Raw genomic sequence first — 16955 nt, forward strand, 5'->3', positions numbered from 1 at the left:
ACTTACTGCCGGCAATGTGGACCAAACTCTGACACTGGTCATTCAGGGACCGAACAGCCCGTACCAAGGGGCTCGGGACCTCTTTCTCCTGAGGCATCCCCCACAGGACTCCCCAAGGGACACTGTCGAACGCCTTCTTCAAATCCACAAAACACATGCAGACTGGTTGGGTGAACTCTGATGCACCCTCGAGGACCCTACCGAGGGTGTAGAGCTGGGTGGCGCTATATTTAGAACTGACTATTGTCATAGACATATTTTTGGAGTATGTACCGGGAGTTATTATGTATTTTGTCTTCCATAGCGGAGGAAATATGAAGCACAACATTTGAGGCCCCGCCCTCGTCATATAGTATTTAAAAAAGTCAAGATTTTTTCCACAGTTGTTGTCCCAGGTCTTGAGATAATCCATGTCAAGTTAGAAGTTAATCGGATGAAAACTTGGCAAATTGGCAAAAAGAATGACCACAGTGAATGTACAAAAATTGGCCATTCAGAAATTCATTGCTTACTTCCTGTAAATTTTAGGATATGGCTTCCACTGACTTTTTTGTGTGTCTCCGGGCGCTTCACGTGCCTGCAAAATTTTTTAGCCCTCGGTCAAACGTGCCGGGATTTGGTGCATATTTTTCCAAGCTAGGGAGCGCTATATTTTGTTATGTTGTTATGGCAACTTCATAATATCAAATTTTTCGCCGAGCTTAAGGAGTGTGCAAAGTTTGGTGAGTTTTCGTAAATGTTAAGGTCCCCAAAAATGTGATCGTTTACAAATTAGAAGAAGAACTAGAGCTGCGGGCAGCTATAAAGGGCCCTCGAAGCCCGGCCTATTTTGGGGTACATGCACGTTGGGATAATAGCACATTTGGGTAGTGGCACATTCGAAGCAGAATTTATTTGAAAATGGCATAATAGACCTTTACATAATTTTTTTGCCAGATGTGATGTGTGCAAAGCTCATTGAGTTTTGCTAAATGTTAAGTCCCTCAAAATCAGCGTCCGTTTTATTTTTTGGCAACGATTTGCCCCGATTTTAGTACATATATACACATCATCGTTAGTTTTACTAATCGCCCAATATTGCTTTTACTTTCCATATGGGACATAATAAATGAATAAATAAATAAAAAGTACATATGTATGGTTAGGTCTGATGCCACTGAAAATTTTGAGTGGTCGAAAGTAAAAAAAATATTCATAAATGACTTAGTTATTACACTTACAAAAGTATAAAAATTGTGTACAATAAAGAAAATACCATGTGTGGGGTGAATAAAAAAAATTTTTGTCGACCCCAAGGGCTAGGTGGCGCTATATTTATAACCGACTATTGTCATAGGGATACCTTCAGGTCGTGATTCTAAACATACATGTGAAGTTTAGGATTTTTTGGAGCATGTACCGAGGAGTTTCGTCTTTCATGGAAAAGGAAATATGAAACAAAAAATATGATGCCCTGCCACCGTCATACAGTATTTTGAAAATTCAAGATTTGTTCCCCTTTTGTTGACCCAGGTCTTGACATGGTCCAGGTCAAGTATGAAGTCAATTGGATCAAACGTGTAGGAGAAATGGGCAACAGAATGGCCCCTGTAAATGTGCAAAAATCGGCAACAAACGGACATTAAAAAATTGGTAACTCTCTTCCTGTTCAGTATATGGGTCTAAGAGACTTTTTTGTAGGATTTGGGCTCCCTCATACCAATTTTTTTTTTGTAGATCTTGCTTAAACATACAACCGGGGCTGCTTCATTAAAAATTTCTAGGGGGCGCTCGTGAGTAATTTTTATAAAAATCACACAATACATGATAAAATATTGTTAATTTGTTCAAAAATGTTTAAAAATGGGCCAAAATTGGACATTCAAAAATTCATAGCTCACTTTCTGTACATTTTAGGATATAGCTTCCAATGACTTTTGTGTGTCTCAGGGCACTTCACGTGCTTGCCAAATTTCGTTCGCCCTCGATCAAACGTGCCGGGATTGGTGCATATTTTTCCACGCTAGGGGGCGCTATATGTTTTATGGCAACTTCATAATATCACATTTTTCACCGAGCCCGAGGAGTGTGCAAAGTTTGGTGAGTTTTCGTAAATGTTTAGGTCCCCAAAAATGAGATTGTTTAAGAAGAAGAAGAAGAAAAAGAAGAGCGGTAGCTGCTCTGGCCCTAATAATAAGACAAATGAAAAACAAAAGGGACCTCGCAGCGTTGGCTGCTCGGACCCTAACTAGAGCTGCAAGCAGCTACAAAGGGCCCTTGCAGCCTGGGCCACTTTGGGATACTTGCAAGTCGGGGTAGTGGTGCTAGAATAAATGTACATAAGTTATCCCATATTTACACTTATAGTATTGCAAAGCATTTATTTAACGATATAACCTTGTTTAAAATATGTCAATTGAAGTTGTGAAGACAGCAGAGCCCAGTGAGAAACTAGCATGGCTCATGCACCTGCAAAACAGGAATTGTGCCCTTTATATAATATATAATATAAGATATTATATTAACTTTGACTGTTGAAACCTTCAGTGCCGAAGAAAGACACGTCTGTGTCTTTCTGCATCTGTGTCTTTCCGTATCTACACAATGACTCATATCCGTAATGGTTGCTGCCGTGTATTTCCCCCAACCTTTAGAGCAGCAACAACTGTGTAACAAGGAACAGCCCTAAACGAAATAAAAAGGGAGGGCTCGACACAATGTGCTTCAGAGCAGTAGGAGATTTTCACTGTGCACATCTCTGTCCGTTCTCCTCGCGAGCAAAAAGTCTCGTCTTTCTTCCTTGTCTGTTAATTAAATGTTCTAAGTTGACTGAACCTGACAAGTGGCACATGGGATATTACATTATATTGAAAATGGAACAATAAGATACAGTAATTTCTGGACTATGAGGCGCACCTGACTTTAAGACGTGCTCGATACATTTGTAACACATATAAACCCTGATGTAAGACACAGGTATTTTAATGTTACCGCACCGGGTTCCCGCTACTTTCTTTTCCATGATGAGGGCCCAAATTATCTCGCTCTCGTTCTATCTCTTCTACTGTATTTGGGCTCACTTCGTTTGTTTTGCTCTGCCTGACTCTCTTGCGCTTCCTTTATAGTGCGCCTCCTTGTGATCTGATGGATAAGCCTCACCTTTGCCGCAGGGTCGAATGCAAGTAAAAAAAGTAGCGTCTTATAATTCAGAAATTACTGTGCATATGTGTTTTTTGCTTTGTGCCTGACCTGATGTTTATTCAAAATGTCATGAGCTTACACCCATGCTTAGACCACCCATATCAGCAAATATTTATTTGCAAAATGCATAGCAATGAGTACAAATTAATGTGCCATATAGATTCTGACGCATGTGTATCGATACGTGTATTGTAAAGAGGCCCGCAACAATATATTGCCATATCGATTTTTTGAGCCTACCCCTATTATATATGTTTTAAGGCTGTAAAACACCTCACCTCACACTATACATGCACTTTTCTCTGATAGGTGCTAACATTTTCGCAACATACTGTATCTCTTATTTAAGGAAGGATATAATCACACCGCACCAATTCAGGGTACAATGTACCCTGCCCACTGCCCGAAGCCAGCTGGGATACGCCCCCTCGAGCCTTGTAAGGACAAGCGGTTAAGAAAATGGATGGATGGATGGATGAATAATCACACTGTTGTAAATACTGCGACTACTTACATAAATACTGGCGTGAGGAGCCCCCTTAGCTGTTAAACAATGTGTCTGACGTTAATTAAACAGCCCACGCAAGGACCTCTTAGTAGTCTAACAATATGCCCAATGTAAAATACAGTGATCCCTCAATTGTCGGGGGTGTTACGTTCCAAAAATGACAAAATCACCACCACACATTAACTCATTTGCTCCCAAAAACGTATAAATATGTTAAATTTTAAATGTTTTAAGTGTCCCAAAACCATACAGATGGCCCTCAACTGACAGAACGGTTGAAACAATGGTAGTTATTACAGAAACAGCCAGAGTCTAAGAGATCAACCAGAGCCATGTTGCAAACAAGCTGATTTAAACACAGTTCTAAACAGATTTAGGAATAATGATGAAACTTTTTGTTTTGAAATTACTGCAAAACGTTAACATATAGAAATATAATTTTTTTTTTCCTGATGAAAGAAGAGACTCAAATTTTTCTTTTGGTAGGTTCCATGTTTACTTTGTTTATGATATGCAGCAAATAATGGCTACACCTGGCTGGAAATGTGATTACATTTTGAAGGAATACGCACCATTCTTTTTGAGTTCCTCTAAGTTGTCTGGGTTACGGGCTAGTTGAAAGATCAGTGTGGCTCCCCTGATCTTCTCTTGGATGTCCTCATAAAGCAGCTCCAAATAGCCATCAATGTTGTTGATGCTCGCCTCCTCATTGAGCTAAAAAGAAAGAGAATTTCATTATCTAGATTGGAAAAGGACTGTCATTGTACAAACCCAATTACAATGAAGTTGGGACCTTGTATTAAACAAATAAAAACAGAATACAATGATTTGCAAATCATTTTCAACCTATATTTAATTGAATACTCCACAAAGACAAGATATTTAATGTTCAAATTGATCAACTTTATTGTTTTTAGCAAATAATCATATACTTTTTTTTTTTAAATATTATTTTAACTCTTTGACTGCCAAAAACGTTAAATAACGTTTAGTAAAATCCTACGGAGGACTGCCAAAGACGTTAAGTATGTTTTTTTTTGGGGGGGAAACGGGTGGAGGAAAGCCTTGGCCAGCTGTGCTATCAGATCTAGTTAGAATAATGCCTATTTTTGGGCACTAGATGGCAGCGATGACTCTCTTTGGACAAGATTGGGTAGGCGTCAGTAGAAGACGTGAGGCGCAGCTAGAGTGTTGAGGAGAGAATGGCTGAGGAAGCGAAAATGGCGACCGGTTGCAAGCAGCTCACGCTTGAGCATTTTTTTTCAAAGACGAAAAGCATCGACCAATGCTAAAGAGCACATTGATGACGACAATGATGATGGTGACTCTGAGGTTGACGCCGAAGTTGGAAGCGTTGACGCGGCGGCTATGATCACGTCATAAAGCTTCACCGGCTAGCGATGCTAACGCCGGAAAACGCGGCGCACAACCGAGCACTTCTGCACAGGCGGACGTTCAATCGGACGACGAAGAGTACCCCGAGTCCAATGCATATTCATCGGAGGAGTGGGTACGTTTGATCACGGAGAAGACACTGGTTCTGGACTACGATGCCACCATGAATGGAGTGGATAAGATGGATCAGAACATCTCTTACCACCAGGTATAGGAACTGAAGGACATGAGGAAGCCAGACGTAACACCACCGTAACGTCACCGTATCATGATCCTGAGAGTAGACTTCATGGCAACATGGTCAAACACACACTGCAGTATATACTTACTATTCCCCGGGAAAAAAAAGCCGGCAAGAAAGTGTAGCGTCTGCACGCGAAGGGGCAATCGCAGTGAAACTAATCTGTTGTGCAAATCCTGCTGCGTCCCCTTAGACGCAGGGGAGTGTTACAAAAAGAAAAACTATTTGAAACATCCACACAATTGTAAATAGTACCACGGTTGCACACATTTGTAAATAGTTTGCCAAATTGTTTTGTCAAATTGTTACACTGTTGAATGTAAATAAACGTATTTTGCTATCAAAAAACACTTTTTCATTGTTGGTGGTAGTGTTTTACAGAAGTAAAGCACTGTTTGGGTGTTGGTGGCATCATTCATGGAAAAAAAAGGTGTCAAATTCACTAGAGTGCATGAAATAATATCGTTTCACAAAAAGCTTGATTTTTCTGTATTTCGTTTCAAAACAAAGCATTTGGGTGAAACTAATCATTTTCTATTGTTGATTACTGAAAAACGGAATAAGGAAGAAACAAACATTTTTTTCTGATGAAAGATGAGAGTCCAATCTTTCATTTGGTAGTATGTGTGTTTCCATAGTCCAAACACAAAATTTTCTGTGGACCTTGAAAGATCAGTCAAAATGCTTAAATCGGCTGGCACCCACAGCATCCCTTTTCTGACAACGTCTGGCAGTCAAAGAGTTAAGGCTGTTAACACGTTCCAAAAAAGCTGGGACAGGGTCATGTTTACCACTGTGTTACATCAACTTTTATTTTAAAGGAATAAAACACTTAAAACATATTTTCGAGTATTTGATTAGACATTGCATATTGTAGAGATGTCAAAATGAATCGCTTAATCAACAAGTAATCGATTATCAAATTAATCAACAAATATGTTCGTAATCGAGTAATCGTTTGGAGCCTTTTTTTATTCATTTAAAGTTGTCTCAATGCTCTGAATTCAGCATATCAACAGTAATTGTTCACTGACTTCTGTAGTCCTTCATGAAAGAAGACTGATTATCTTTGGTGTTAAATTAAAATAAGACATTTGCAAATATCTGTTTTTAATTTGGAAAACAATGACCAAACCGGTAACATTCCGTGCATCAATCCCCACCTTTTTTTAATCACTATAAGAATATCAAGTATGAAACAAACACCAATCCCTGATTAATAAATATAATATTCCGTACATCAATCCCCACCTTTTTTAAATCGCTATAAGAATATCAAGTACAAAACAAACACCAATCCCTGGTTAATAAACAGTAATCAGGGAAAAAAAATGCTTTTGTAATACACTTTAATGCAAAATTTTAATTAATTCAATTAGTCGATTAAAAAAATTGAATAGTTGATAGATTAATCGATTCTACAAATATTTGATAGTGACAGCACGAGTGGATAAAGAATAAAAGTGAAAATATCTCTGTGATCTTACTCCCTGATTATTTTTTTTACTCAATAATACTATTAGTATTGGACTAAATACAGGGCCTCAAGTATTTGCTTTCAAACAAAACCAAACTGGGTTTGTTTATTATTGTCTGCTGATATAGTTCTCTCAATAATTAATAATATTTCATTAAAGATTTCCATTTATTTATTTCTGGAGGAGCCGTACTTTTCCAATGTTGTAGCAATAACTTCTTATAAACGAATGAAGAAAATAAAAGTTGCCATCCCATAGGATGTTCCTACATTTTAAATGGACATACTTGACATTTTGAGTTGAATCTTTTTATTAAATGGGAAAAAGTGTTTTATAAAATAAATGAAGACAAAGTTCTATTTATCTTATTTTATTTTTTTATTTTTGCTGATCCGATGTGTGACTCAAATCTTGAACCGTGATCTTATCTGAACCGAGAAGTTCTTGATCCGTTGCACTAAGTGATTAATACTTATAGTGAGACAAATAGAGATTTTTTTTTTTTTTAAAGTGCATCAATATACATAAATTACAAATGGATCAACAATTTTTATAATCGAATTGTAGCCCATGAATCAGAATCGAATCGAGAGGTGTCCAAAAGATTCCCACCTCTACCAACCACACCCAAAAGCTGTCATGGCCAAGGAGTGTGATTTTTAAAATATAATAAAGATGATAAGAGTAATGTGCTCAATAAATTCATTTCTGAAATGATTTAGAGAGTTCGATGCACGTTGTTGTGATGACATCCATTACACATATCGCATTGCATTACGCTACCTGCGCCACAACTTAAGACTCTCATTCAGCTGGTCTAAAGTTTAGTCTACTTTAAGCCATCAAATTGTCAGGTACACTAGGTGCATGTAAAAGAAAATGCACCAGCGTGGCACAGCAAGGTTTGCCAAATTCCCAAACATATCACACTAGGCTTGCACCCGCACGAAAATGAAGATGCAGCGGATTTTTTATGCCCAAGTGCATATGCGCTATCTACGAAATAAGAGCCCTCTATGTCATGTCGTCAGCTGCCGAGCATAAAAGAGAAAAAAACATATTTGACAATGTAAGAAAGACAACGTACAGATACAGTATGTTTTAAAATGTAGGCAGTAAAAATAAAAAGCTGTCAGAAACATAAAAAGTAAAATACAATTATCTGAAAACTTTCATATTTAGAATTTAGTAAAAACTATCTATATTGTAACTAACCCCTACTCATCATTTGTTACCTCGACAACTGCATAAGGTGCAAAATCTCGAGGGGAGGAGTGTTTTTTTTCTTGGTCATCTGTGAAAAGCAAGATACAAGATACATCAAAGAATATGACAACTGTATTATAATTACATGGATTTACAACACTTAGCTCTTCATTACCATTTGGCTGTCTGCGGGTTTGAAGGTAGAACAGCAGTTGTTCAACCTCATTAAGTTTTGAGGGATGAATCAAATTACATTCTTCCACCACTTTCCGAGCCAACGATGATGTGTCTGTATTGGAATTCAAGCTTTTCAGACGAATGCTGCAGGGTAGAAAACAGAACCATTAAACTCTTTATAATTCAGTAACTTATAAGAAAAAAACAATCGGTCTGAAGCTAATCATTGCATAATCTTTTTTAATTCTTTTGAGGTAGTGCACAATGTAAATACATAACAGTCATAAAATAAAACATTTCATACATTTTCTGGCACTCTTTGCGACCTCCAACCACAGCATGCCCCTGATCTCCGAGGATCATTGCCTCTACCTCATACTGGACCACAATGGCTTTCTCTGTTGGGTGGACATCGAGTGTGCATCCCTTCACTTTCCTGTGATGGGTAAATACAAAGAAACCACAGCAACAAGAAAATTTAATTGACAGCACTACAATGAATACAGATTTATCATGGGCTTTAGGTTCCAGACAAACCAAACCCACAATAGGTAAACAGAGAATCCATACTAAAAAAATTATATATGTATATTAAAAAAGAAAACCTTTTTTTGTTTTATAGTTTTACCTTTCCAGACACAAAGCAATCCAAAGCAAGATTCCGTTTTCATTGATTATGGCGGCATCACATGGACAAAAGCGGTATTGTTTTCCCATTAATGAGGACCACATTTCCCATGAGGACCAGCGCATATTGTTGTGAAATCCGGATGTGCCCAGGCGCCTGCAGTTGGACTGAATTACATTGTTTCTAGTGGCTATTTTCTATTTTTTCTTTATACAGCACTGTAACATTTCTCAAGTAGGCTATGTTAACAGCAGATGCTGGTTGTGATCTTACCTTCTTTGTTATATACACTAGGGCTGCCAAGATTAGTGGACTCGTCACAACGACGGCAATTAATAATAATAGTCTGCGAGACATTTGTTTATGTATTTCTTTATTTAGCTTCTCAACAGTAAATATTCTCCAATTTCTGTAGTCCTCTATAAAAGCAGACTTATCTTTATGTTAAATTTAAAAAAAAATAAACATTTGCTTTTATTTTGAAAAACAATGATCAACATTTAATATTAACTTTTGGGATTTGCCCATTGCACGTCATTTTAAATAATCCCGTTTTTGAAGGAATGGAAATAACATTTTTATCTGATTAATTGATTAATTGACAAAATAATCAAATAATAGATTATTTAAATAATCGTTAGTTGCATCGCTAAAACTTATCAAAACACCCTTTTTTTTAAACACAAAAAAGGTATATGAACAAAAAAAATTAGCAATAAAATGTATAACAAAAATACTTTATTTAGGCATCATCCAACCTATCTGTACTGTTTAACATGCTTCATAGTAGGGGTGTTAAAAAAAATTGATTCTGCAATATATTGCGATATTACAGCGTGCAATTATCGAATTGATTCCATATGCGGCTGAATCAATGTTTAAACATCATTTTATTTATTTTTTATTTATGAAAATATTCAACAAAACGTCTTACTTAGGGTTAGGGTTCACACATTAAGGATGGAAGAATGTTATATTAATGGAACATTAAGCCTTAATATTTTATTTCAATGCTGTTCAAACATGAAACAGATTGCAACAGATTGTTAAATACAGTGGCTCACAGTTATAAGCCTCAAGTTTCAGATAAATACATTTTCATACAAATCTTATAGTGTACATGTATAAGATTACTGATTAGTATTTTCTAGATTTGAGTTTAAAAAAATTGCAATAATCAATTTATAGATTCGTATCGGGATTAATCTGTATCGAATCGTGACCTATGAATCGTGATACGGATCGAATCGCCAGGTACTAGGCAATTCACACCCCTACTTCATAGAATAAATTTAACAAAATAAATAAATAAATAAATCACTCAAGGGCTAAGACAACACTAAGGAACTTTACACTTTAAATTGATAGTGGCGACGCCATATGGATAAAAGTGGTAATGTTATGCCTGAAGGAAAACCTAATTTCCCATGAGGACAAGAACATTGCGTTGTTTTTTAGCTCATGCCAGCGAATTCAAGCCTGGCCAATGTTGACCCTTGGCTGTCCTTTTATTTGTGTAGCTTCCCTTTTTCTTTTTTGTTTCGTCAGAAAAAATGTTCAGTTGTTGTTGTTCAAGAAAGCAGTAATCGTGCATCGACATTCAAATTGACTACCATCTTTGTAACTAATGGGGAAGGGGGAAGTGATGTAGGCCATAAAGTAGGTCTGAACGATTAATTGTATTTGCAATTAAATCGCGGTTTGACAAAATGCGATTACGTAATCGCGAAAGGCTGTGATTTAAATGCCCATTGAAACGTAGCGGAAGAAAAGAAAGAGGGAGGGGGAGCAGGAACCTCACCACTGTAACTAAAGCCTGGTGCCATAAGTGCACGGAATTTTGGTGAGTTTTTTGTCTGAGACCTTGAGACGAGTGTCTAACATGTTTAATCCGTTTGATCTTGATTTTAAAACAACACTTCACCGTTGTGAGTTATGACTTTTTGGCTGTCGCAGTGTTGCACGCTTTGTAAACCGAGTGCACAAGCAAGTGTGCCGCAGCGGCTGATCAATTTGAATTGTTCTATATTTTGAGGCTAAATAAATGTAGCCATAAGTTATGTCGTCCGATTTCATGAAGGAAAATTAGGACGGACAAAATTATTATTGCTCGTCATTACTCGCCATCAGTTAGGAGCTGCCGCCACAACCTCTTTTATTGTTCATGTATTATAGCGTTGGTGAACTAATCAGGCCAAGCGGCAAACAAACATCAACTCTTTGACAATTTGCAAGTAATTGTCTAGGACCACGCCAGAACACAACAGCTCCGAACGCGCTTAGCTTACCAAAACAAAAGTCTGTTTGTGTTGCATTCAGGGCCCATCCATACCATGGGAAACTACACAACCCGCGACCCACCCACAAGGATTGCTACAGAATGCTAGTGTTTTTTGAAATCCAATAGGAAAATGTTACGTCATGTAAGCAGGTATAATTTTACTTTGCCTACAACTTTAGCGTGTGTGAGTTTACTGACTGCAGATCGCTATGCTTTATTTTTATAATATGTATATTTAATTTGTTCCGTTCCGTTCTGTCTTCAATTCCACTTATCCGGGGTCGGGTCGCGGGGGCAGCAGCTTTAGCAGGGAAGCCCAGACTTCCCTCTCCATAGCCACTTCAGCCAGCTCCTCCGACTGGATCCCAAGGCGTTCCAAGGCGGTCAGCCGAGAGATGTAGTCTCGCTAGCGTGTCCTGGGTTGTCCCCGGGGCCTCCCCAGGGAGGTGTCCAGTAGGCATCCGAACCAGATGCCTGAGCCACCTCAACTGGTTCCTCTCAACGTGGAGGAGTAGCGGCTCGACGCTGAGTCCCTCCCGGATGACAAAGCTTCTCACCCTATCTCTAAGGGAGAGACCGGCTACCCTGCGGAGGAAACTCATTTCGGCCGCTTGTATCCACAGCTCGTGACCATAGGTGAGGGCAGGAACGTAGATCGACCGGTAAATCGAGAGCTTTGCCTTTCGGCTCAGCTCCTTCTTCACCACAACGAACCGATACAGCGTCCGCATCACTGCAGACGCTGCACCGATACGCCTGTCGATCTCCTGCTCTAACCTACCCTCACTCGTGAACAAGACCCCAAGATACTTGAACTCTTCCACTTGGGGCAGGATCTCATCACCGACCCGGAGAAGGCACTCGACCCTTTTCCGACTGAGGACCATGGTCTCGGATTTGGAGGTGCTGATCCTCATCCCAACCGCTTCACACTCGGCTGCAAACCGCTCCAGTGAGAGCTGGCGATCACAAAGCCATCAGCACCACATCATTTGCAAAAAGCAGAGAAGCAATGTTGAGGCTACCAAATCGGACCCCCTCAACGCTTCGGCTACGCCTAGAAATTCTGTCCATAAGAGTTATGAACAGAAACGGTGACAATGGGCAACTTTGGCGGAGTCCAACCCTAACAGGAAACAAATTCGACTTACTGCCGGCAATGCGGACCAAACTCTGACATCATTCGTACAGGGACTGAATAGCCCGTATCAGGGGGCTCGGCACCCCATACTCCCGAAGCACCCCCCACAGGACTCCCCGAGGGACACGGTCAAACGCCTTCTCCAAGTCCACAAAGCACATGTGGACTGGTTGGGCGAACTACCACGCACCCTCGAGGACCCTGCTGAGGGTGTAGCGCTGGTCCACTGTTCCACGGCTGGGACGAAAACCACACTGCTCCTCCTGAATCCGAGATTCGACTTCCCGACGGACACTCCTCTCCAGCACCCCAGAATAGACCTTACCTGGGAGGCTGAGGAGTGTGATCCCTCTAAAGTTGGAACACACCCTCCGGTCCCCCTTCTTAAAAAGGGGAACCACCACCCCGGTCTGCCAATCCAGAGGCACTGTCCCCGATGTCCACGCGATGCTGCAGAGACGTGTCAACCACGACAGCCCCACAACATAGGAACTCCGGGCGGATCTCATCCACCCCCAAGGCCCTGCCACCGAGAAGCTTTCCAACCACTTCAGTGACTTCGAGCCCAGAGATAGGGGAGCCCACCTCAGAGTCCCCAGACCCTGCTTCTTCAAAGGAAGGCGTGTCGGTGGAATTGAGGAGGTCTTCGAAGTATTCTCCCCACCGATTCACGACGTCTCGAGTCAAGGTCAACAGCACCCCATCTCCACTATACACAGTGTTAATGGCGCACTGCTTTCCTCTCCTGAGACGCTGGATGGTGGACCAGAATTTCCTCAAAGCCGTTCGGAAGTCGTTTTCCATGGCCTCACCGAACTCCTCCCATGTCGGAGTTTTTGCCTCAGCGCCCGCCAAAGCCGCATTCCGCTTGGCCAGCTTGGCCTCCGGAGTCCCACAGGCCAAAAAGGCCCAATACGACTCCTTCTCCAGCTTGACGGCATCCCTTACTGCTGGTGTCCACCAGCGGGTTCGAGGATTGCCGCCACGACAGGCACCAACCACCTTACGGCCACAGGTCCGATCGGCCGCCTCAACAATGGAAGCGCGGAACATGGTCCACTCGCACTCAATGTCCCCCGCATCCGCTGGGACAATGGAGAAGCTCTACTGGAGATGGGCGTTGAAACTCTTTCTGACAGGGGATTCTGCCAGACGTTCCCAGCAGACCCTCACAATACGTTTGGGCCTGCCTGGTCGGACCGGCATCTTACCCCGCCATCGGAGCCAACACACCACCAGGTGGTGATCAGTTGACAGCTCCCCCCTCTCTTAACCCGAGTGTCCAACACATACGGCCGCAAATCAAAAAAAATTACACGGCTACAAAGTCGATCATCGAACTGCGGCCTAGGGTGTCCTGGTGCCAAGTGCACATATGGACACCCTTGTGCTTGAACATGGTGTTCGTTATGGTCAGTCCGTGGCGAGCACAGAAGTCCAATAAAACACCGCTCGGGATTCGATCGGGGGGGCAATTCCTCCCAATCACGCCCCTCCAGGTCTCACTGTCATTACTCACGTGAACGTTGAAGTCCCCCAGCAGAACGAGGGAGTCCCCAGGGGGAGCGCTCTCTAGCACACCCTCCAAGGACTCCAGAAAGGGTGGGTACTCTGAGCTGCTGTTCGGTGCATAAGCACAAACAACAGTCAGGACCCGTCCCCCCACCTAGCGGAGGCAGGCTACCCTCTCATTCACCGGGGTAAGCCCCAATGTACAGGCGCCTAGCCGGGAGGCAATGAGTATGCCCACACCTGCTCTGCGCCTCTCACCATGGGCAACTCCCGAGTGGAAGATGGTCCAGCCCCTCTCGAGAGGATTGGTACCAGAACCCAAGCCGTGTGTGGAGGCGAGTCCGACTATATCTAGTCGGAACTTCTCAGCCTCGCACACCAGCTCGAGCTCCTTCCCTGTCAGAGAGGTGACATCTCATGTCCCCAGAGCTAGCTTCAGTAGACGGGGGTCGGACCCCCAAGGCCCCCGCCTTTGGCTGCCACCCAACTCACTGCGCACCCAACTCACTGCGCACCCAACCCCTTTGGCCCCTTCCACCGGTGGTGAGCCCATGGGAAGGGGGACCCACGTTGCCTTTTCGGGATGTGCCCGGCCGGGCCCCATGGGTATAGGCCCGGCCACCAGACGCTCGCCTTCGAGCCCCACCTCCAGGCCTAGCTTCAGAGGGGGGCCCCGGTGACCCGCCTCCGGGCAAGGGAAACGAAGATCCAAAGTTTGTGTTCATCATTGAGGTCATTTGAGCCATGCTTTGTCTGGTCCCTCACCTAGGACCTGTTTGCCATGGGTGGCCCTACCAGGGGCATGAAGCCCCGGACAACATAGCTCCCAGGCTCATTGGGACACGCAAACCCCTCCACCACGATAAGGTGATGACTCACGGAGGACATATATTGAATTTGTTTATTGATAAATACAGTGTTTAAAAAGTGCAGAGTTTACATGCCATGTTTCATGCAACATGAAAAGTTGTATATGTTGAAGTGATAAATTGTAACTATAACTGTAATTGTAGTAGAATTATAGATATTTTTTATTATAATTAACTTCTTGTTAGGTAAAAAAAATATTGAAAAGGACCTTAAAATAATCACATATGATATCACTAGCGCATTTTTTTGAAAAAAAAATTGCAATTAGATTATTTTCCATAATCGTTCAGCCATACCATAAAGCAGTCACAAAACATTTGTAGTTTTTTGTATGGCAGTGTTCCTAACTTCCTACCATCCTCCTCAAAGTTGTTTAATGACACTAAAAATGCGACCCCCTCAGGCTATGGCAAAGCTAGCATTCAACTAGTTTTAAGTCTATGTTTTCATCAGAAGAGTTATGAAAATATTTTATTAAGGTTGAAAAGTTCCTAAGTGCTACTTTAAGGAACGATCCCAGTGTTTTCATTAGTGGGGGCAGGCCAACTTTTTTCATTTTTTTTTCACGTCGTGCCTGGACTGGCGGGGCCAGACAGAAATTAATTCATCAATGTCTGTGGTGTCAGTGGTGTCTGCAGGGCTCAACACTAACTTTTTCAGTTGGTCCCACCATACAGGATTTGGTTACACCATTTATTGGGGACGGTGCAGCATGACCATATTTGCTGATGTACAGTCATTTCAATTAAAAAAAACTTTAAAAGATGTAAACATTATTTTGTTCAACAGAGGGTCCAGCTCTTATAGTGAGGCCTCCCAACCATTAACAACCATCCAACCAACAGGATCGTTATCAGGCTTATCCAGAGCTTGCTGATGAGGTGATCATATACCAGCTGTGTTAGAGAAGGGAAACATCCAAAACCTGTCCTGACTAAAACATTGACAGTTTTTGTTGACTAAGGCCCCGTCCACACGAAAGCCAATTTAAATGTATCCTCACAAGTTTCTTACCGTTTAGGCCGTTTGTCCACACGATGGTGCGGTTTTGGAGCTTTGGAACCGATCACTTTTGAAACCGGGCTCCAGAGTGGAAAGATTTCAAAACGCGCCCCGTACGCGTCCGTTTGGACACCATATGCAGGATACTCCTCTAGTGATGACGTAACAGCCGCAGCTCGATGACGACGCATTGTCGCAGATTGATGACGTATGCACCAATTCTAGCGTGACTACACGCAAACCGTCAATCTGTCTACAACAATGGCGGTTAGCCGTGTCGTAGTTGTTTTGCGCAGCCTCCTTAGCTTGCTTGTGCTTTTGCAACAAAAGATTTTGTTTCTTTATTCCAACGTTCAACTAGCGGTGTTGTACTTTAATCACCCGCCATTGTCACTTCTCCTGTGTTCGTCTTTTTCATGTTTTTTTGATACATGCAAAGCCATGTTTGTTCTGTAGTTTGTAATAAAGTTAGAAAAAAAATGTTTGTCTTCTTCGCTGATTCTTCTACGCTTTTCGTTAACTCCATGTGGCTGCTCTACAGCACCACTCCAGACTTGGCATATACATTACAGTTGCTAAATGTCTTCAGCGTCTTCTTTTGGACACACGCAAGTCTTAAAATGCTTCTGTGTGTACGAGATTTGTTTGAGGAATGAAGCCGGCTTTGCTTCCGTCTGTACGGGGCCTAAGACTAGACGGATAAAATGATGTTTTCATGGACTAAAATAAAGACTAGATTTATAGTCGACTAAAAGTTGACTAAATAAAAACGGGATGCAGTTGATTAACTACGTTAAAAACTAACAAGCGTGATTAAAACTGCACTAAAACAGACTAAATCTAAAAATGGCTCATAAAATTGACACTATTGAACAGTAGGCCTCAGTTGCGAGAGAGAAAGAGAGAGAGATCCTAACTATTTAACATTTACATATTTAATGGCGAGCAATCATTCTTGTTTTTCCAAAACCTTGAAAAAGAATTGGCTCTTGACAAAGACTCGTATCATTTCTTTAATAGCTTTTCTTGTTATGTCGGCATGACGTCATTTTTGTACATTTTACTACAGCACATAGTGAAAACATGCATGGCAGGTTAATTGAACACTCCAAATTGTCCCTAGGTGTGAATGTGAGTGTGGTTGTTCGTCTCTGTGTGCCCTGCGATTGGCTGGCAACCAGTTCAGGGTGTACCCCGCCTACTGCCCGAAGCCAGCTGGGATAGGCTCCAGCACCCCCGCGACCCTAGTGAGGAAAAGCGGCCAAGAAAATGGATGGATGGACATAGTGATTACACTGAAGCTTGAGTCGCAAATCCATTAAAATATGTTACAGAA

At 41.7% G+C, this 16955-nt stretch overlaps 2 protein-coding genes across 2 annotated transcripts in view; one reads left to right on the forward strand and one right to left on the reverse strand.

The window, feature by feature from the left end:
- Window positions 1-16955, forward strand: part of gorab (golgin, rab6-interacting) — a 292517-nt gene that overhangs the window by 87547 nt on the left and 188015 nt on the right. The window lies entirely within an intron of this gene.
- Window positions 1-16955, reverse strand: part of kifap3a (kinesin-associated protein 3a) — a 101211-nt gene that overhangs the window by 83659 nt on the left and 597 nt on the right. Inside the window, exons 2-5 of the mRNA XM_077583144.1 lie at window positions 8490-8621; window positions 8184-8329; window positions 8038-8096; window positions 4261-4402 (exon numbers count right to left, since the gene is read on the reverse strand). Of these exons, the coding sequence (XP_077439270.1) occupies window positions 4261-4402; window positions 8038-8096; window positions 8184-8329; window positions 8490-8621 (479 nt within the window). The remainder of the gene's footprint in view (window positions 1-4260; window positions 4403-8037; window positions 8097-8183; window positions 8330-8489; window positions 8622-16955) is intronic.

The sequence above is a fragment of the Vanacampus margaritifer genome, chromosome 13 (assembly GCF_051991255.1).
Source record: "Vanacampus margaritifer isolate UIUO_Vmar chromosome 13, RoL_Vmar_1.0, whole genome shotgun sequence".
Taxonomy (NCBI): domain Eukaryota; kingdom Metazoa; phylum Chordata; class Actinopteri; order Syngnathiformes; family Syngnathidae; genus Vanacampus; species Vanacampus margaritifer.